The sequence below is a fragment of the Dendrobates tinctorius genome, unplaced genomic scaffold (genome assembly GCF_039654945.1).
Source record: "Dendrobates tinctorius isolate UK_male_01 unplaced genomic scaffold, ASM3965494v1 ptg000120l, whole genome shotgun sequence".
Lineage (NCBI taxonomy): Eukaryota > Metazoa > Chordata > Amphibia > Anura > Dendrobatidae > Dendrobates > Dendrobates tinctorius.
In genome coordinates this window covers 16,779,196-16,801,837 of record NW_027361788.1, presented here as the reverse complement: position 1 = coordinate 16,801,837, position 22,642 = coordinate 16,779,196, and the positions used below count along the sequence as shown (strand labels likewise).

The window sequence follows — 22,642 nt, the reverse complement described above, 5'->3', positions numbered from 1 at the left end:
GTGATCCTGCCACCAATATTGTGAAGTAGATGCCCAGATATATGAAAAAATAAACTTTTAGTAATTTACATGTTACAAATGGCCTTGTGTCCATTGGATGTTCCCTGCCCTCTGCTTTTGATTGATGTTGCCTGATGCCTTTTTGCACAGGACGTCCATTACTAGAAGGAAGGGGTTTCTGCTGATAATTCGGGACACATCCCACATGACTGAACAACCAGGGACCGCTTGGTTGCTCATTCCCTTGTAGGTTTATTCTTTATTGTAGCCGGTGTACAATTTGGGAGTTGTTAGTAACCTACGTTTTCTTCTTAGGTGGATTATGAAGGTATAAAACATGAACTGAAACGAAAAGATGAAGAAATTGACATTTTGAACGGCCAGCTTGACGAGCTGGTGCGGCTGAAAGATATTGCCGAGCGCCAGCTTGAGGAGGCCTTGGAGTCATTAAAGAGTGAAAGGGAACAAAAAAATGATCTCCGGAGAGAGTTGTCCAGTTACCTCAGCTATGACTCCATGGGAAACATCCAGACCAACTTTGAAGACCAGAACGAAGAGGAGTTCGACAGCGGATATAACTCCGGTGGCCTAAACAAGTCAAGTGGAGAAATTCTGATGTCCACACCCCGCAACAGCGATATCTTCCATCCCGGCCCGAAACTGGCATCCGACCTCTTCACTGAACTCAGCCTAACGGAAATTCAGAAACTCAAGCAGCAATTATTGCAGGTATTTCTCCTTCTCTCCTCTCTTGTCAAACGCAGCGTATGCCGTGTTTATAAGCGGATCAAGGCTTCATAGACCTTTAACGTTATCAGTCATGTTTTATTTGTGCGCTAAAAAGCATTCATGGTTTTAACTTTTTGCAATAAAGCTTTTTTTTTTTTTTTTTTTTGCCAGTGCAAATTGAGGTTCTATGGACGACTCTTACTAGAACGGATGAATGTTCTTCAGCTAGGAACGAAGACTATCACATGTTAGTCATGAGGCCTCCTTGTGCTTGAGGGCATCCTTTTATGCAATGCACATACTTTCCCATGTAGAAATCTTTTAATAAATGTAAGGGCATATTTGAGATTATAAGGTTAGGTCCCATTCCCCTAGTGACCATTATTAAATACAAAATATAACACATTTCCTTCAAAAATGAGTAGCTCAATGTAGGGCTAAGTCCAGGGCTGTGGAAGTCGGTAAGCCAAACTTGCGACTCCGATTCCTCAATTTCCCTTCCACCGACTCCAACATATATTTCTTATATTTAAGTGAAAAACTTATTGTAGTGCAATGTGAACATCAGACATTTAATCATTTTTATGATACAATAATCAAGACATTTAGATAGAACATAATATATATTTATTGGAATACAACTTTAGAACACAAAACTGTAAATATGTAATACACTATGTAATATCATATATATTTATTCAAAAGTCCTGCATAGGCGTGAAGAAAACTATGTTTCATACTTCTGCAACTCTACAGAGAAACTGGTGGAACATATGTTTTTGTAATCCCTCATTGTATGCCATACTCATTTTTGAATGTCCCAAGTGTATAAATTGTTATGGCATGCGCATTTTTGATTCAGAGCTGTGAGAGCTTCTTTTCCTTTAGTAAGCTGTTGATCATCAAGCAATATACGATGACTTGGGTCCACAGTCATAAACAGCTGCCAGAAAAAAATTATTTTCCAATAGCTGTCTCTCTCCGTTTCATTGAAGCAGAAATGCCATCTGCGATTAAATCTCCTCTTTGGGACAGGCAAAATAGCAAGTTCTTCCACTCCCTTATGAAAATGCCAGGAGTTAAATCCTCAGCTTGTCACGGTAAATAGGTGATTAAGCAATTCCTTCAATTCAGCCACCTGTGTCCATTGACCTTCATCTAGGTTACCTGAGGGTTCGCCATATCTAGAAGAAATGGTTTTAGCCAGGATCAAAACTAGGGGGGCAGAATCTCATACTGCACACCTCAGCTGCTGCAGAACCTACACTTGAAAATAAAGCCTGCACCTTAAGATGTAGTGACTGCTGTCTATTTATTCCAACTATCAATTGATGTGTTACTGAAGACGAGCAATGCCTGTCCTGGGCGTCCTTTTGGGCAGCTATGAGGTGTACCTGACTGGTGCTAAAAAAAAAAAAAAAGTGCAAAGGGGGTTTTACACATAGCGATATCGCTATAACGTCACCGATTTTGTGACGTTATAGCGATATCGCTATGTGTGATACTTACCTCCGACCGGCTCCCCCGCTGTCCATCGCTGATCGCGCGAGAATGTCCTGCTCCATTTCTCGTCGGGCGCTTCCTGCTTGTGCCGACGTGTGACGCGTGGAGGCAGGCGGGAGGACGTCAGGATCGCTGTGTGTGTGTGAAAGGTGAGTATCATGCGCTGCGTCGCTGCTGCATCGCTGTGAGGTCTGCCTGTGTGACAGCTCACTAGCGATCATTTAGCGATGCACCAGCGATCCTGACCGGGTCGGATCGCTGGTGCATCGCTAAATGTAAAGGGGCCTTTAGTCTGCGTGCTACCCAGCTTTCATTCTTTTTGGTACAGATAAGATATGGATAGACAGATATGGATAGAGCAGATTTCTAATCTGCTTTTGCTATTGAAAACATTATCTTTGAGCTCAAAAACCTTTCAGGTGATGTGGTTTTTTAAAAACCTGATCTGCTTTTGCAGCTGAAAAACGTATCCTCAAACAACGCAGCAAAAACGCTGTGTGTGAATGTAGCCTTAGATCAGGAATAGAACAGCCATTTATAGGACATTTCATAACTTTCCCAAATCCCTATGAAAAAATATTCAGCACATTCTGCATTGAACTACTGTACCCAATTTATTATATATTTTAGGAGTCGGACCATTTTATACTGACTCCACCAAAATGAGCTCCACGACTCCTGACTCCACAGCCCTGGGGCTAACATCAAACCTGCCAAGGCTACAGCAGTATATAATTAGTATTCCCCCTTATCTATTGCAGTACATTCCTTAATGGTAAACATGTATATAAGGATTATTTATTATAGCGCCATTTATTCCATGGCGCTTTACATGTGAGGGGTATACATAATACATAAAAGTACAGTAATCTTAAACAATAAAACTCACGACTGGTACAGAATGAGAGAGGACCCTGCCCGCGAGGGCTCACAATCTACAAGGGATGAGTGAGGATACAGTAGGCGAGGGTAGAGCTGGTCGTGCAGCGGTTTGGTGGATCGGTGGTTACTGCAGGTTGTAGGCTTGTCTGAAGAGGTAGGTCTTCAGGTTCTTAAGGATACAGCATAGTAATAATATGGAGCCCTGTTTGATGCATAGCCCTGCACCCTAATGAGCGTTTCACCCAGCTGCATCAAGGTGCATGTAAAGATGCCCCTGACAAAGCTGGGTGAAACCCATCTTGGTGTGCAGGGCTCCACATTATTACTTTGTAAGTTTACCTTCTATACTTTTTCTATCCCGATTGGCTAATCATCAACATTCAATGTACTGCAATAGATATGTGGGCATACTAACTATAATAGGGTTTATAGTCTTGGTAGGTTTGTTAGCTCTCCGTTGAGCTACTGTGTTTAATAAAACCAGGGCTGTGGAGTCGGAGTCGGTGCTCATTTTGGTGGAGTTGGAGTCGGTATAAAATGGACCGACTCCGACTCCTAAAATATATAATAAATTGGGTACAGTAATTCAATGCAGGATGTGCTGAATATTTTTTCATAGGAGTTTGGGAAAGTTATGAAATGTCCTATAAATGGCTGTTCTATTCCTGATCTAAGGCTACATTCACACACAGCGTTTTTCCTGTGTTTTTTTGAAGATACGTTTTTCAGCTGCAAAAGCTGATCATCTTTTTAAAAAACTGCATCACCTGAAAGGTTTTTGAGCTCATAGATAATGTTTTCACTAGCAAAAGCAGATTAGAAATCTGCTCTATCTATCCATTTATCCATATCTGTCTATCCATATCGTATCTGTACCAAAAAGAATGAAAACCGGGTAGTACACCAATATATATTCTGTTCTATCTAAATATCTTGATTATTGGATCATAAAAATGATTAAATGTCTGAGGTTCACATTGTACTACAATAAATTTTTCATTTAAATATAAGCAATATGTGTGGGAGTCGTGGAGTCGGAGTCGGTGTAAGGGAAATTGAGGAGTCGGAGTCGCAGGTTTGGCTTACCGACTCCACAGCCCTGAATAAAACCTGTTACATTAATTTTATTAAGTATAAAATATATTTGATATTTTGTGGAACATATTTTCTTTTGGGTTATCTCCTTATACTTAGTACTTTTTGGTTATAGGAATATTGGTTGATCTTCATTGACCAATACATACTGTTAGCAACTGTCTGAAGCCGCCTACATTGGAAATTTGAAGGCACCCACCCAACAAATGCATTACATGCAGGCTGCAAAAACCTGTTCACCAGTTGCAATTTTCTAGTGCCTTGCAGCAGTTTCCTTTTTTGCCCCTTCTCCTTTTGGAAAACCTAGTATGTCTGATTTTACTATGGATGTGCTTGCATTGCCTGATATTTAGGGTATGAGTGTTGCTCGGAACACTTTTTTACCTAATTATCAACTGGTGCAGAAATATTTCCAGTTCCCTCAAGAATCACACAATGTTCATTAATTGGTAATTTTTAAGCTTGCTTAAAAATCGTCATTCTCGGCAGCACATCGTCTTGTGTAAACAGGATTAGTGCTGCTGAGAACCATGACTGTCTATGCTATCAGAATGATCTATTATTGGTCAGCCTGTCTCAAGACCACTGATCAACAACTATATAGTTTATTAGCAGTCGTTTAGTTGTGCAGTGTAGATGCACCTGAATACCTTAGCACATCAGGATGTAGTTCTCTTATAAAACAATGCCACAAACTGGCACAGCTCAATACACACTCTTTCCTCTAATGAGATAACAGCATGACATAGGATCTGAGAGCCTGATTTCAGGTATGGGTCACACTAGTCTGTATGTTATCAGCAGGAGATCTCTGTATAAGACAAAATGTCTTATAGAGTTGCCTAAAGATTGTGCTGAGCTTTCTGGCAAGGATTTTCTCATCCCAGTGCTGAATTCATACCTTTACAGCTCAGAGCTGCTGTATAATGCTGCAGCTTGTGCCTGGGTGTTAACTAAGGAACAAGGCGGGAATCCATCCCACATTACCTCAGCTAGCCTCCTCTCACCAGCTCAAAGTGGATTGCATACATTTTCTCTAATTTTCAAAGGGAAAACTGGTGAAAATGCAGCAATATAATGGCCAGACAATGTTATTTCTCATGTATGCTGCACACAGGACAACTTATTCTGAAAAGTTACTTGAAGGCATAATTGCCCTTTAAGCCCCATTTGCATGGGCTGATAATTGTAATTACCATCGACCGGTGTAAACATGGAGCTGAAAACAATCTTGTGACTGCAATGGATACAGTAAAATCTCACTTGACACTCTTTCCTGTAGGAAATATTTAATCATATGACCCAGAACTATTTAGCAAATTTCATATTCCTTTTATATAGGGAGGAGGAGAATGTGACTGCAGAATCCCTAAAGATACAACACTGATATCTTAAGAATGTAGAACTCTCTGCAACCAGCACCCCGATATGACAAAACTGAGATGGAGGGCTGTTGTGTCCCCACGTTGTACTATCCATGTTTGCACAGCCGCTGTCTTTCTGCTTGGAGCACAATTATCTCAGTGTAAATATTGGTCGTCTGCAAATAAGTAGTGATGGAAACCATCAGCATGCAGATGGCCTTCTCCGGGAGATGTGACATGAGGTATAGGCCCTCCCCGAGCGACTGTATGTAAGGCTCTGCACACAGCCAGCGACACCATATATACAGGATGAGATGGGTGTAATCCCTGTATAGTGTGTGCTGATAGCCAGACGGGATCTACAGTTCAGTGACCCACGCTGCTTTGTGCCGAGCCTTAGATGTCCTAGAGCTTACAGGGGGATTAGACTTCAGGCCAAAGGGTGACATGGTGGTCAAGGGACCAAAAAAAAAATGGGTGATACAGCTAGTTGGTAATTCAAAATCCAAAGTCCTCATTTCTCTCCAACAGATCTTGTTTTCAAGATTTCCTTAGTATTGCACATAAACTTCCCCCACCCTTTGTAGCTGGATAGCCCATCTAATGAAGAAGAGGGGAAAAAAAAAAAATATTTTTTTTTGAGAATCTCAAGTGTTTGCTGCGACACCCAAACAAAATATCATCCAGATGTAATGGGGGGGAAAAAAAACCAAACAATGGGGCTTGTTAAATAGAGGCCCCATTAATTTAGCGATGCACCAGCGATCCCGACCACGATATGTCCCGGTCAGGATCGCTGGTGCATCGCTAAATGGCCGCTAGTGAGCTGCCAAATAGGCAGATCTCGCTAGCGACACGGTGATGCTCGGCGGTCGTTACCTGTCAGATGCGGCGAGGGTAGAAAAGAATGACTCACCGCACTCAATACATAAGTAGTATGCAAGATTCATATGTTTATTGAATATGTCCTTCGTTAGAGGAAAAGGGTGTGCCCAAGTGAAATTGAATCATGTACAGACAGAATACCCGACGTTTCGATCCTCCCGGATCTTATTCATGGGGTACACTCAATATAGTAAATAGCGGACCTGGGGCACTGGATGAGGATATACATCCCCTTAAGGTAACTAGAAGATTTAAATGCCGTCTGGTACCATCTGAATGATGTGATGAGGATATCACGAACAGTTATCAGTTGAAAGGTATTGTAAATTGGTTCCAGCTTAAAGTAAGGAAATTCTGGCTTGATGCTGCTATAGCCGTTAAATGGAAACTTCCCCATGTGGCAGAAACTGCGAATTCTAAGGTTGTTGTGGCTGTCAATAGCGGATTTTATCCTGTGACCGATAACCTTCTTAATCTCAGGTTATATATTATCAAATGGGGATTTCACTCAGACAGGTATAGATGATCCTGAGGCTGCAGTAGCCAGCATGTGGAAGTGTCCACCTGGGGGATCCTGGGCAAAAGGAATGAAAAATACAGGTCCCGCGCCCTGCCTGGGAATAGCTGGAGGCCCTATTGACAGCCACAACAACCTTAGAATTCGCAGTTTCTGCCACGGGGAAGTTTCCATTTAACGGCTATAGCAGCTTCAAGCCAGAATTTCCTTACTTTAAGCTGGAACCAATTTACGATACCTTTCAACTGATAACTGTTCGTGATATCCTCATCACATCATTCAGATGGTACCAGACGGCATTTAAATCTTCTAGATACCTTAAGGGGATGTATATCCTCATCCAGTGCCCCAGGTCCGCTATTTACTATATTGAGTGTACCCCATGAATAAGATCCGGGAGGATCGAAACGTCGGGTATTCTGTCTGTACATGATTCAATTTCACTTGGGCACACCCTTTTCCTCTAACGAAGGACATATTCAATAAACATATGAATCTTGCATACTAACGTATTGAGTGCGGTGAATCATTCTTTTCTATATATATATAAGGCCCTAGGGCTCTAATTCACCTGCACCTATTTTCCCTGGACCTGAGTGCGCACCATTCCTATTTTATAATAGATGCGGCGAGGGTGACGTCTTTCGCCTGCGTCCATGGCTCGTTCGTCGGCGCCAGCAGGAAGCCAACGATGAGAAATGGACCAGGCCGATCTCGCGCGATCAGCGATAGCCGGTCGGAGGCGAGTGTCACATGTAGCGATATCGCTGCTGCGTCACAAAATCGGTGACACTTTAGCGATATCGCTATGTATAACAGGCCCTTAATGGGCTGGTCTGAAACTAGCTTTAATTAAGAACAAATCTAATCCAGCTATTTGACCACATAACAATGGGATAGTATTGGAGGGTCCCACCAACTGTCTAAAGGCCCAGTCTCACTAAGCAATCTCGGTAGCGAGATCGCTGCTGAGTCACAACTTTTGTGACGTAACAGCGATCTCACCAGCGAGATCGCTGTGTGTGACAGCGATCAGCGAGCGGCCCCCCTGCCGGTATCGCTGATTGCTGCAAGAAACCTCTGGACATTTCTTTGGTCGCTGGTCTCCCGCTGGCCAGCACGCATCGCTGTGTGTGACAGCGGGAGACCAGCGATCAGGTGTAAAAAAAAAAAAAAAAAAAAAAAAAAAAAAAAAAAAAAAATATAGTAATTCTCACCTTCCGATGTCCCATTCAGCCATCCTGCCTCTCTCCACGCTCCGGTCCCAGTGATCCTTTGCATGAATGACCGCGAGACTTTGTTATCCCTCGAGACCGTGACATCTCGTGGTCATTCGTGCAAAGGCTCACTGGGACCGGAGCGTGGAGAGAGGCAGGATGGCTGAACGGGACGTCGGAAGGTGAGAATAACTATTTTTTTTATTTTGAATCTATTTTCTACAGCGATAGCCAGCGTTGCCGGGCGCTCGGCATCGCTGTGCTGATCGCTGGTGAAGCTGTCTGTGTGACAGCTCACCAGCGATCCTGACACCTTCATATCGGTGTCGGGATCGCTGGTAAGTCGCTTAGTGTGACGGGGCCTTAAGGCTGCTTTTAAACTTGCAGTGTTTTCTGCGGCTAGTTTTTGCGGGCCGTATTGCCGTGACTTTCACGGTATTCCGCAAAAACGGGCCGCAAAAAAACCTCGGATCGCCGTTTTTCCCTGTTATAACAAATAGCAGGGAAAAAACGACGATCCGCAAATGCGGTGTACTGCAAAAACAACTTAACATTTGTTTTTGCTGTACCATTGAAATGCACTGCAGCTGTGTCTGTAAACCGTAAAAAATATCAAGCAAGCTCGATATTTTTTATAACGGCCGCAAATACGGCCATACGGAGCACTGCCTTCCTACTAATTTTTGAAGGCTCTTTTTACGGCCCCATAGAAATGCATTGGGGCCGCAAAAACACGGCAAGTGTAAAAGAAGCCTAAGGCTGTGGTGCCCCCCTGTAACAGATACCTGGGAAAACTAGGATCAGATATGTTGATGCCCAATCCTGTATGCCAGGAAATGAACTATAGAGTTTTATAAAGGTCTCTCTTATTTATAGGAACTAGTTTCCCTTTTTGTTCGTTCCTACCTTTTGATAAAGCAGTAAAAAAATCTATTTAAAGAGGTTGTCTAATTGCAGTTCCTCCACCCTCCTGTCCAACCATTCATCTCCTGCTATTTTTATTTATTTATTTTTTTTTCTTCTAATTGGATAACCCTTTAAGGCAGTTTGCATACATAATCCATATTGCTAATAATGACAATGAATTTTAATATGTGCACAAATTTTTGGCTCTCGCTTATTACTTTTAAAGATGGAGAAGGAATGGTGGTGAACCACAACTTTTGGGCCTCTAATTGGTTGCCACCTAAATCTGAATGTTCCCATGATTGGCTTCTGAAGTATAGTTTGGAGGCTTTTGGCTAGGCATGATGGCCTTGTAAAATGGATTTCTTAGTTGTGCCCTATCCTGAATGTCCTTTTTGCTGTTCTGCAGGTAGACCGGGAGAAGGCCATCATGGAGCTTAACATGCAAGAAGTCAGGAGGAACCTCGATGAGATCAGCAAGGACTTGTTTAATGAGCAACAGAGAAACGCTGACCTGGTTGAGAAAATGAAAACTCTCCAGAAAAGCGCTAATCCCAGGCACAAGCTGGATAATGGAGATATTTCAGTATGTACCTGTGGACAAGAAGGGGTGGAAGTGTCACAACTTGAGAGAGAGCTGAAAGAAATCAAGGAACGATATGAGTTGTGTGAGAAAAGGTACCAAGAAGAGAAACAAGAGTGGGAGATGGGCAAGCAGGTGGTGACTGAGGCGCTCGACACTTCTGCGAAATCGGAGAGCAATGATCGAGGACTCATGTCTGTTCTTCAGGAGGAGTTAAGGGTAGCAAGGAGACTGTACTGTGACTTTCAAAGCAAACTGAACCTGGCGCAGGACGAGCTCCTATCTTTCATAGAAGAGCTGGCCCATCTCTATAATCACGTCTGTATGCGCAATAACCTGACACCCAACCGCGTCATGCTCGATTACTTCCGAGATGGGAAAGGAGCCAAGTTACATTATAGAAAGCGAAAATCTTCAGACTTCTTCAGTAAAGTTCTAGTGAACCCTGACTTGGAGATGACTACCAACCTTCACAGTGGCGAGTGCTCTCCTCTGAGTAGCCCAGACTCCTCCGTAGGTTCAGATTTTGGTGACTCTGCTAGAGAACCCCTCAGCATCACCCACCTCATCGCCATCGTTAAAGACCAGATCAAACATCTCCAGGGCGCTCTTTCGGTGGCTTGGCACCACACGTCGCTCGAAGCGATAACCTCCGAAATGGATAAGGAGAAGGAGGTTTTGGTGGAAGAAATCATGAAACTGAAGGCTTTGCTAAGCACTAAGCGAGAGCAGATAGCCACCCTGAGAACTGTTCTGAAGGCTAATAAGCAGGTACATTTTGTCTTAATCAGGGCTCCTGGTTTTATAGTATTTATTTTTTAGTCTGCTCGTTATGTCGTGCCATTATTAGTGTTTTGTATGTTTTTTTTAACTTTTTTTTTGCTAATTTAATAAATAAGTTGGTTCTTTTTTTTAAAAAAATTTGTGTATTTTTATTTTCCTTTTGTATTCCCACCTGATCCTCTTAGGTGTGTTCCGAGTGTGGCCGGTGCCTGATTTGATGTGCTTTTGTAGCCCTGTAGCATATTCACACAAGGCACATGCGCCTTTTTTTTTTTTTTTTTTTTTTTTTTTTTTTTTTTTTTAAATTCTGTCCCGTGTGAGTGTATCCCACGAAGTGTTTGCTAATCCATTTCTGGGCATTTCACCAAATTTATCTGAATGTGACGTGGGGAATCAGTCGCATTAAATAAATAGTCCACTACTTGGACAACTTCTCATACCCTGTGCTTGGTTCCCATAAAACAAAGCCTATACTCTCCTCCTGTGCTAGCGTCGTTCCCACGGTGTTTGCACTGGCTCTCCCCGGGGGCCCCCAAGCCGTGGTTGTGATGCCATCGCCCAATCAGCTCTGGCGTCACGGTGTCTGCCTCCTGATGAATTGAGCAGGAAGAGGAAGTCCGAGATCAGTTGCAGCCCGGACTTCTTGTTCATGTTTGATTTGTCTGAAGGGGGAGACGGGGATGCCAGCGCTGATTGGCCACCAATGTCACGTGTCACAACACTGCATAGGGGCCCAGGGAAAACAGAGCGCCAACAAAACGGAAAGATAAGTATAGGCTTTATTTTATGGGGGCCAAACTTTTTGATCAAGGAAAGGTTGTCCTAGTAGTGGACAACCTTTTTAATGGAGTTGTTAAGCATTTGGACCAGTGCAGCCAAATAGTGGTAGCCGATACGCTTGCTATTGATTCTTCTAAAAATTTAAAGGGTCATTCCCCCTTTTCGTGCCTAGATGTGACTGACAGACTGTCAAAAGAATTATGCAAGACAATTTTCATTAATTCCCATGGTCGTGAATTGACACTGAAAACAATGGGTAGCACGGTCTGTCTGATGGGTGTGTTTTATATTTATTTTTGTCCACCTATGTCTCTCTACATACATATATTGGCTTTTTGCTCAGCTACTTTCTTCTTAGGCTAAGTTCACACGTACCGGAATTCTCGCGGAAATTACCGCGAGAATTCCGGAATTCCAGTCCGCGGGAAAATCGCATTTTAAATTCCAGCGATTTTCCCGCGGAAAAACTAGCATTTTGCGAGCGTATTTAGCTTGCAAAATGCTAGCGTTTTCCAAGCGATCTATAGCATCGCTTGGAGAACTGATTGACAGGTTGGTCACACTCGTCAAACATAGTGTTTGACAAGTGTGACCAACTTTTTACTACTGAGGCCGCCTATGCAGCATCAGTAGTAAAATATAGAATGTAAAAAAAAAAATAAACGGTGTTCTTACCCTCCGACGTCCCGCGCAGCCGTTCCCAGTAATCCTTTGCGAAAATGCCCGCGATGACGTCTCGCGGTAATTCGAGATGACGTCGCACGAATGACCTCGAGACTTCGCGATCACGCGAAAACAGACGTCATCGCGAGCATTTTCGCAAAGGACTACTGGGACCGGAGCGTGGAGAGAGGCGGGAAGGCTGCGCGGGACGTCGGAGGGTAAGAATAACAATATTTTTTATTTTAAATTCTATTTTTTACAGGGATATGGTACCCAAAGCCCGGAGGACAGTCTCCTCTCCTCCGGACCGTGGATACCATCCGCAATTGTTCTGCTTACTTTCCGCATGGTGGGCACAGCCACATGCGGGAAATAAGCGGAACAATGCATTCCTATGGGTGCGGGATCGCCGCGATTCTGCAAATTAATGAGCATGCTGCGGTTTTTACCGCGAAGCGATTCCGCCGCGGTAAAAACCGCAGCATTAGCACAGCATTGCGGAATCCCATAGGAATGCATGGGATGCTTATTTTTCGCGGCAAAATCGCGCGGTTAAAACCGCCGCGGAAACGCTAAAAAAATGCAACGTGTGAACTCAGCCTTACTCTTGCATATCGGCATACTGTGGGTAGACCCTATGCATTACATACCTCCAGCCTAGCATCAGAAGGCCTGGCATTCTCTGTAGATCACAAATACTCTTCAATGCCTCCATTTATTTCAATGGGGACTGAGCTGCAGTACCCGAGAGTCACCACTATATAGTGTATGGAGCGTTGCTGTTCCAGCTCTGCACCTTGTTGCAGGACCTGATGACATCTGATCAGTGGGGGTTCCAGGTATCAGACCCTTACTGATGATCTATCCTAATAAATCTTCAATATCCTAGCCCAGAACCCCTTTATCCAAGGTTTTCTTTGTAAAAACTTCATATTAACATTAAAGTATATTGAGAAGTTTGATTTTCTTATGAAATCAGTTATGTTGTGAGGTGACCAGGAGCCATTTAGAATAAGATAAGTAATTGTAGATTTTGAGTCATAACGCTTTAAAGGGAATCTGTCACCTTTTTTTGCCCTATTAGCTGCTGGCATAGACATCGGGGGGCTTACCTACAGCATTCTGTAATGCTGTAGATAATCCCCCGATGTAACCTGAAAGAGAAGAAAAACACATATTATACTCACCGAGGTGGGCGGTCCGGTCCGACGCCTCCCATCATGCGATGACGTCCTCTTCTCTCGTCCTGTAATGGCTCCGGCGCATTGCTCTGCCCTGTTGAGGGCAGAGCAAAGTTCTGCAGTGCGCAGGCGCCAGACCTCTCCCGATGCCTGCGCACTGCAGGACTCTGCTCTGCCCTCAACATGGCAGAGCAGTGCGCTTGCGCCGGAGCCATTACAGGACGGGAGAAGAGGACGTCATCGCATGAAGAAGGGAGGTGCCGGACGGGACGGCGACACCCATCGGACCGCCCACCTCGGTGAGTATAATAGAACGTGTTTTTCTTCTCTTTCAGGTTACATCGGGGGCTTATCTACAGCATTACAGAATGCTGTAGATAAGCCCCCGATGTCTATGCCGGCAGCTGAAAGGCCAAAAAAAATGACAGATTCCCTTTTAATAACCAAAATGTAAACCTGCTCTAAATTCCTGCTTGTATATACTGTATATTGCAGCCCTTGGGGACATTTTCTAGGAGGATTGTCTGCAAACAGAAGTAGCATGGCTTAAAGAGGTCCTTTCACCAAATTTTTCAAGTTAAACTGGACACACAATGTAATGGGCGCTTTAAAGGGAATCTGTCACCCCATTTTTGGCCTGAGATGCGGCCACCGCCATCAGGGGCTTATCTACAGCATTCTGTAGTGCTGTAGATAAGCCCGCGATGTAACCTGAAAGATAAGAGTTGATTATATTCACCCCGGCGTTCGGTCCGGTCCGATGGGTGTTGCCGTCCCGTCCAGCGCCTCCCATCTTCATACGATGTCCTCCTTGCTTCTCCCTCGGCTCCTGCGCAGGTGTGGGATCTCTGTCCTTTCCCGGCTCTGCAGTATTTTACTCTGCCCTCAACAGGGCAGATAAAGTACACCTGAGCAAGAGCCGGGGAGAAGCAAGGAGGAGGACATCATCATATGAAGATGGGAGGCGCCGGACCGCGTCACCCACCCCCGGTGAGTATAATCTAATGTGTTTTTCTTATCTTTCATGTTTTATCGGAGGCTTATCTACAGCATTACAGAATGCTGTAGATAAGCCTGATGGCGGTGGCTGCAGCTTATAGGCTGAAAATGGGGTGACAGATTCCCTTTAAGGGTGCGTGTGCACACGCTGCGGATTCTCCTGTGGATCCGCAGCGGTTTTGGTCCTGTGGATCCGCAGCAGTTTTTGCTGCGGTGTACAGTACCATTATAACCTATGTAAAATGAAAACCGCAGTGCAGACACTGCGGAATTTTCCGTGCTATCAAATCCGCAGGATGTCAATTCTTTGTGCGGATTCCACTGCGGTTTGGCACCTGCTCCATGGCAGGTGTCAAACCGCAGGGGAAAACTGCAGGCCTTTTGACCTGCGGATTTACCTGCGGTTTTCATCAAATCCACACGGAAAACTCCGCAGAGCAATCCGCAGCGTGTGCACACATCCTAACGGTTAATTTTAAATCAAAGTGGACATTACCAGAGAGATTTCACTGGAGCGTATACTTCCTTTCTTGCTTTTTGTCCAATAATAAGCAGCAACACACTGGGAAAAGTAGAACACGCCCCTATGATAGCATTGACAAATGGTCTGCTCTCCCCACTGCAGAGAGGTGACACCAGCTGGAGCACAGTTTGCCTTCTGTAGCCTCTGTTTTGCACTTTCTGTTGCTGGTTGCAGTATGAGTTTACTAAGAATCTGTCAGTGCGCTCATCCTGACATTTGAATGGAGTGTTTCCAGCTCATCTGTCTTTTTCTGAACTCCGATCAGCTGAGTTATGACCACGGATAACATTAAAGTCAACATGGAGTGGAACAAAGATGGTCAAAGCCAAGCTGCAACTTTTGCAATTCATCCTTACTTAAAAAAAAATAAATTTTAGTCCCCAATACAGGAGTTTCAGTTTAAAAAAAAAAAAAAAAATCCTACTGGATGTACATTCAGATCTTGACATTACTGGCCTGACCGTCTACTGGATGTACTTGAATACCAAATTATTTTGTTCTCAGAAACGAGACCAGCGAGCTCTGATAGAAGCTTATCCCCTCTCCCCTTTGGACGTTAGCTGATCACTACTGTGGAATGGGACGTAGGTGGTGAGAACCATCTCGCAGTTATGAAAGACTAGATGTGGGCCTGATGCTATCGCATTGGGAGGGCAGTGACCTCACAATGGGGGGCAGCTCTGTGGCGGTGTGATGTGTCATGCGGCCATCATCTTTGTATACCTGAGTGTCCAAAGATGGCGGTCGCGTGTGCATGTATGCTTGTATGTATGCCGCATGTGTGCATGTTTGTGCATGTGTTTGCACGTGCATGTTTGTGTGTGGGGACATTATACTGTGTGTGCCTGTATCTGCGTGCATATATGCACGTTTGTGTATGTGCATGCTTGCGTGTGTTTGTATCTGTGTGTGCATTATACTGTGTATGTGCATGCTTGCGTGTTTACGTGCGTCTGTATCTGCGTGTGTGGGGACATTATACTGTTCGTATGTTCATGCGTGCATGTGTACGTGCGGACATTATACTGTGTGCGTGGGTGGGTATGCACAGGCATGTATGCGTTTGCATGCATTGATTGTATATGTGCGTGCGTGTATGAGTATACGGGATCATTATACTGTTTGTGCGTGTGTATATCTGCGTATGTACAGGCGTGTGTGGGGTTTCATTATACTGTGCATGTTTGTACAGTCATGGCCAAAAGTTTAGAGAATGACACAAATATTAATTTTTACAAAGTCTACTGCTTCATTTTTTTCTAATGGCAATTTGCATATACTCCAGAATGTTATAAAGAGTGATCAGCTTAACAGCAATTACTTGCAAAGTCAATATTTGCCTAGAAAATGAACTTTATCCCCCAAAACACATTTCAACATCATTGCAGCCCTGCCTTAAAAGGACCAGCTAACATCGTTTCAGTGATTGCTCCATTAACACAGGTGTGGGTGTTGATGAGGACAGGGCTGGAGATCAATCTGTCATGATTAAGTAAGAATGACACCACTGGACACTTTAAAAGGAGGCTGGTGCTTGGCATCATTGTTTCTCTTCTGTTAACCATGGTTATCTCTAAAGAAACACGTGCAGTCATCATTGCACTGCACAAAAATGGCCTAACAGGGAAGAGTATCGCAGCTAGAAAGATTGCACCTCAGTCAACAATCTATCGCATCATCAAGAACTTCAAGGAGAGAGGTTCCCTTGTTGCCAAAAAGGCTCCAGGGCGCCCAAGAAAGACCAGCAAGTGCCAGGACCGTCTCTTAAAAGTGTTTCAGCTGCGGGATCGGGCTACCAGCAGTGCAGAGCTTGCTCAGGAATGGCAGCAGGCAGGTGTGAGTGCATCTGCACACACTGTGAGGCGGAGACTCTTGGAGCAAGGCCTGGTCTCAAGGAGGGCAGCAAAGAAGCCACTTCTCTCCAGGAAAAACATCATGGACAGACTGATATTCTGCAAGAGGTACAGGGAGTGGACTGCTGAGGACTGGGGTAAAGTCATTTTCTCTGATGAATCCCCTTTTTGATTGTTTGGGACATCTGGAAAACGGCTTATTCGGAGAAGACCAGGTGAGCGCTACCACCAGTCTTGTCTCATGCTAACTGTCAAGCATCCTGAAACCATTCATGTGTGGGGTTGCTTCTCAGCCAAGGGAATGGGCTCTCTCTCAGTCTTACCTAAAAACACAGCCATGAATAAAGAATGGTACCAGAATGTCCTCCAAGAGCAGTTTGGCGATCAACAATGCCTTTTTCAACATGATGGAGCACCTTGCCATAAAGCAAAGGTGATAACTAAATGGCTCAGGGAACAAAACATAGAGATTTTGGGACCATGGCCTGGAAACTCCCCAGATCTTAATCCCATTGAGAACTTGTGGTCAATCATCAAGAGATGGGTGGACAAACAAAAACCTTCAAATTCAGACAAAATAAAAGCATTGATTTTACAAGAATGGACTGCTATCAGACAGGATTTGATCCAGAAGTTGATTGAGAGCATGCCAGGGAGAATTGCAGAGGTCCTGAAGAAGGGTCAACACTGCAAATATTGACTTGCTGCATTAACTCATTCTAACTGTCAATATAACCTTTTGTTACTCATAATATGATTGCAATTATATTTCTGTATGTGATAAAAACATCTGACAAACACACATAAAAACCAGAGGCCAGCAGATCATGTGAAAATATATTTGTGTCATTCTCTAAACTTTTGGCCATGACTGTATGTGCGTGCACATGAATGTGTGTGGAGACATTACACTGTGTGTGCGTATGTGTATCTGCATGTGTGTATGCACATGAGTGTATGTGGGAACATTATACTATGTGTCTGTTTATGCGTGGGTTTGGGTGGAAGTGTGTGTGTGTGTGTGTGTGTGTGGGGACGTTTTACTGTGTGTGTGTGTGTGTGTGTGTGTCCCACAGCTGCCTGCCCACCCATCTCTGTGCAGTCATAGCTGGCAGGAAAGATGGTTTGCGGCCTGTGCTGGAGATAGGGCGCCCGCACTCCATCTCCAGCACGAGCCGCATTCTTTCCTGCCGGCTGTGACTGCACGGAGGTGGGTGGGATGCAGGGGTCCCGGCGGTGGTACTGTGCAAGAGCCTGGTACCACCAATGGGTGCCATATTGGAATACCCATCACTTGGGTATTCCAATATGGCGGTCAGCATACGCGGTGGATTGTGGGATAGTGACACAATCGCCGGAAGCTGTGACAGAGCAGATTGGCAATTATATATCAGATTTATGTGCAGCTTTTTTATATTGGTATATGCATCCCCCAAGCATCTTGTGGCTTCTTGCATATGAGCTATTCAGCGTCTTCCTCCTGTAACTGCATAACATGAATATCTGACACGTACCCAAAACAAGTTAAAACTGATGGTATCTTTGCGCACTTGTGCTGTTACTTTGGGAGTGACCGGCATTAACGTAGCTCACTGCTGCTGTAAATAAGAGAATCTCTATAATAAACATGCTGGAGCTTTGCACTTTGCAGGGTACCAAATAGCCCAAATTCATCAAATCTGTCATCTGGGTCAGAGCCATCACAACTAACAAATTCCAGATCCAGTCACTTCCTCACCTAATAGAAGCGCTGTTATGCAGAAACAGGGTGGTCTTCATGCTGAGGGTCCTACCACCATATAAAGTCCCATTCCAGGCCTCATCGTCCAGCCGATGGCCGAAAGTGTCGGCATTATTTTATTTTGTGGTGTTCCCTCCCAGGAAATAAAGGCATATTGTATATAGTTTCACACACAACTCAAATTGAGGGCAAACAACTTTGTTGCCAGCATGTGATGCTCATTCAAACTCCCCTGTGGCAAATGGGTGTGGGCAATATGATCACACCTGAAACCAGAAAGAAAGGGAGAGGTTGACTCAGTTTTTGCATTGGGTGGAGTATGGAGAACAGACAGAAGAGCACTGTCTTGAGGACTTGTAACCTTGAGATTGTTGATATTTTTCAGCAAATTTGGTTCTCCAGTCCATCTCCAGAGCTCTTTGTTTTTTCGTCCATGGTGCCGCAAAATAATCTCCCTGGACGGCAGAGAATAATTCATGAAAGGTCGCAACAGGATGGTCAAGTTGGTGTATAAGCAGCCCCAATCAAGTTCCAAAGAAATTCAAGCTGTCCTGCAGGCTGAGTGCATCAGTGTCAGCGCGACCTATCTGTCCACATTTGACTAAAATGAAACACTTTGACAGGAGACCCAGGATGACCCCCCCCGGGAATGCGTCTAGTGGAGAGATGAGACCAAGCTAGAGCTTTTTGGTAAAGCATATCATTCTCCTGTTCAGAATGAGGTCTGTCTCGTAAGCCACTGTATGTCATATCCTCTAATGTGAACTTGACTTCTCCTTTTTAGACAGCTGAGGTAGCCATGTCAAACCTGAAGAGCAAGTATGAGAACGAGAAGGCACTCGTATCGGATATGATGCTGAAGCTGAGACAAGAGTTGAAGGCCTTGAAGGAGGACGCCGCTACCTTTTCATCCATGCGCTCTGTGTTTGCGAGCAGGTACCCTATGCTTGACAAGAACATGTCAATGCAAAATTTGAAGAGTTTTTAACGAAAATTAATGCTTTATGTGGTGTAAATTACACTGCCGTTTATGGCTCTATCCAAGAGTGTGGGGATGGGGCGGTGGTACTAGCAGACCTATCAAATTTTTGTGTTTGGTGCAAAAGTGCTCCACATTAAGAGATTTTGGGGAAGATTTTTATTTGTCTCCATATACTTCTGGGCATATCCTGGCAGCATGCTGAATCAAATCCTTGTAGCACTGGATGGGTGGGGAAATGCCTGCTGCGGTGATGGGTCAGGAGAAGCGCCTGCTGCGCGGTGTGGACTGGGGGGAAGGAAACGCCTGCTGGGGGGGCATTTATGTCCACCGTAGTGAGAACTGCAGGTCCATAATATCATATGCAGTGTATGACACTGAAATGTGTCCCCTCCCTCTGTAACACTAATAGCTGCTTCCTACGACCACTGCAATCGGCTGATAACATTGTGACTTCTATATAATTATTATTTTTTTTTTTTTTTTTCTTATAGATGCGATCAGTATGTTAACCAGCTGGAGGACATGCAGCGCCAGCTGGTGCATGCCGAAGATGAAAAGAAGACCTTGAATGCCTTGCTGCGAATGGCCATCCAACAAAAATTGGCTCTAACTGAACGACTGGAGGTTCGGGAAGCCGCTCAAGAGGCCTCCAAATCAAGTCGAACAAAATCTTCAACAAAACAGAAAACTCGTTCTTCGAAATCAAAATTGATCTGGTACGTAAAGATTGAAATGCCAACGCTATGTTGTCGTGTCTTCTCCCCCCCCCCCCCGACCACTTGCATCCCAAAAACTGGATTTCTGTATGCTTTTCCCACATCAGTTATCCATTATTTTACCCTTTCTAAATTACATGTTCTGTAGTACAAATATCAATTCTCTAATGCTACTTGGTTTTGTTTTCACAGAAAGTATAAATGCTTCCATTATTGTGGACTGAACACCCCCTACACCTGCAACCACCAGCCACAAATGCATTCCCACTTCAAAGGACTCTTTTTAAAGAAGTTATGCACCCAGCTCGGAGCACATCATTCCTCTAGCAGATGGCAAATCTGGACATTGGAAGAAAAAATTATCCCCGACATTGCCGTTTTTATTTTTTTTTTTATTTTTAAACTTGAAATAGTTCATCACTTTAAAAAAAAAAAAGTATATAAAGTTTTTATTCTGAAAAGTGCCTTAATTGTTAAATGTCAACTAACTTATTTTAAAAGACTTGGCAAAAAAAAAAGTTTCAATTGCCAATATTTTGTAACTTTTTTTATACTAGAATAAGAACTTTAATTTTTCTCTTATTCTTTACATGTGGAGAAATTATACCTGTACAAATGGTTCTGAAAAAATATTTGGTATTGCTACATATCATGGATGGCTGATTAGTATTGGTTAAATGTAAAACTTAACTGACTGTTAAAAAAAAAAAAAAAAATTATAATTCTAAAATCTGAATCTCTTTACTAGCTATATAATAAAGCTAGTCCGGCAGGGCTGCATTAATGTGTAGTTTTTGTATCATCTCCTTGCTCATTTACATGGATCGGGTACACAGTGAATTTTTTTTAGGCATATCCACGCATTTTGGATAAGTTTTCATCAAATCTCATCCACCTGTTACAGTTTGCTGAAAACCACAGTTAACATGCAATGATTGCAGGACCCTGGTCCACCTGCCACGTCTGTAGTACATGGCCACCAGCCCAAAGCAATATGAACCTCCCTGACGACTTTCAACTAGTTGTGCCCCCTTTCCCAACATCATGCGCATGGAGTCGAAACGTACTGATGACACGGAGCTTACTGATCCTAAGAACTGCCACAGGTAACAGGAGCTTCACCGGATCATGATCTGGTGGCCACAAACAACAGACGTTGCAAAAATGTATTTTTGCTCAACTCTACTTTGTATTTCCATAATGGAATAACCCAAAATATGTTGCTTTAGTGTGTTTTTTTTTTTTTTTTTTTAATACTACTTTTGGATTTTTTTTTAGTTAAGGTTTTGGTGTTTTCCAAAAACAATTTAAAAAAAAATACAAAAACAAACTGTAGTGCATTTTCTGCATTCCTATGTCAAGCCTATCCTAGCTGCAGCATGTTTTTCCTGGAGAGACTGCAACGTGTGAAATCACCCTAGTCCTTCTTTTATTTCTTATCTTGTTTTGTATCCACTCCTGTATTTGGCTGAAGAACAAAATATCCAAAGAGAGAGAGCTCTGTCACATGAATAAAACTGCCTTACCTTAAAGGGATTGTCCTTTTACCAGTGTTTTATGCTTCATGCCCAGTTATATGTACAATAACAAACTGAGATTTTCTCACCCTCCTCAGGTCCAGTGCTGTCTGTCTCTGCTGATCGGCTGTAGCGGTGACATGTTGACGGCGCTTCAACTAATCACTGAGCTCGGTGGCTTGGGCCGTGTAGACTTCATGAGCAGCTGAACCTCATTGATTGGCTGCAGCGCTATCAATGTAGTACTGGATTCAGTAAATAAAGCTCAGTTTATTTTACACATACAGTTAGGTCCATATATATTTGGACAGAGACAACATTTTTCTAATTTTTTTTCTTGACATTACCACAATGAACTTTAAACAAAACAATTCAGATGCCGTTGAAGTTCAGACTTTCAGCTTTCATTTGAGGGTATCCACATTAAAATTGGATGAAGGGTTTAGGAGTTTCAGCTCCTTAACATGTGCCACCCTGTTTTTAAAGGGACCAAAAGTAATTGGACAGATTAAATAATTGTAAATAAAATGTTCATTTCTAGTACTTGGTGAAAACCCTTTGTTGGCAATGACTGCCTGAAGTCTTGAACTCATGGACCTCACCAGACGCTGTGTTTCCTCCTTTTTGATGCTCTGCCAGGCCTTCACTGCGGTGGTTTTCAGTTGCTGTTTGTTTGTGGGCCTTTCTGTCTGAAGTTTAGTCTTTAACAAGTGAGATGCATGCTCAATTGGGTTGAGATCAGGTGACTGACTTGGCCATTCAAGAATATTCCACTTCTTTGCTTTAATAAACTCCTGGGTTGCTTTGGCTTTATGTTTTGGGTCATTGTTAGTGTTGAGCGATATCTTCCGATATCGTGAAATATTGGATCGGACCGATACCCAAAAAGTATCTGATATCGCCGATTCCGATACCGGAAACCAATGCAAGTCAATGGGACAGAAATATCGGAATTAAAATAAACCCTTTCTTTCCTTGTAGGTTAATTCTACAAGAAGAAAAACAACTAATAATAATGTAGACTGTATTGGGGGAGGTGGAGGAGACATTAAAGGCATAGAGGTTTAGCACAATCAAATGGAATAGCAGGAATAATTTTTTTTTTTTTTTTTTTAAGCCGTTCAGAGTTACAAAGATATTGACTGTTAACCTTTTTTATATTTTGTCAGATATGTATTGTTTCACTACTTCCATGCTCTTCACCTTTTTTTTTTCTTTACTTC

General features: G+C 43.4%; 1 protein-coding gene across 3 annotated transcripts in view; it reads left to right on the top strand.

Annotated features, from left to right (window-relative positions):
• LOC141101616 (protein bicaudal D homolog 2-like) overlaps window positions 1–20,692 on the top strand; it is a 45,654-nt gene extending 24,962 nt beyond the window's left edge. For 2 of the 3 annotated variants that reach the window (XM_073590791.1, XM_073590790.1), the window contains 5 exons: window positions 316–729; window positions 9,508–10,452; window positions 18,989–19,140; window positions 19,678–19,902; window positions 20,095–20,692. In XM_073590791.1, the coding sequence (XP_073446892.1) occupies window positions 316–729; window positions 9,508–10,452; window positions 18,989–19,140; window positions 19,678–19,902; window position 20,095 (1,737 nt within the window). In that variant the 3' untranslated portion in view covers window positions 20,096–20,692. Of the gene's footprint in view, window positions 1–315; window positions 730–900; window positions 2,021–9,507; window positions 10,453–18,988; window positions 19,141–19,677; window positions 19,903–20,094 lie in introns of those variants that run through there. The other variant, XM_073590792.1, reaches the window with a different exon arrangement.
• The last annotated feature ends 1,950 nt before the right edge of the window (window positions 20,693–22,642 follow it).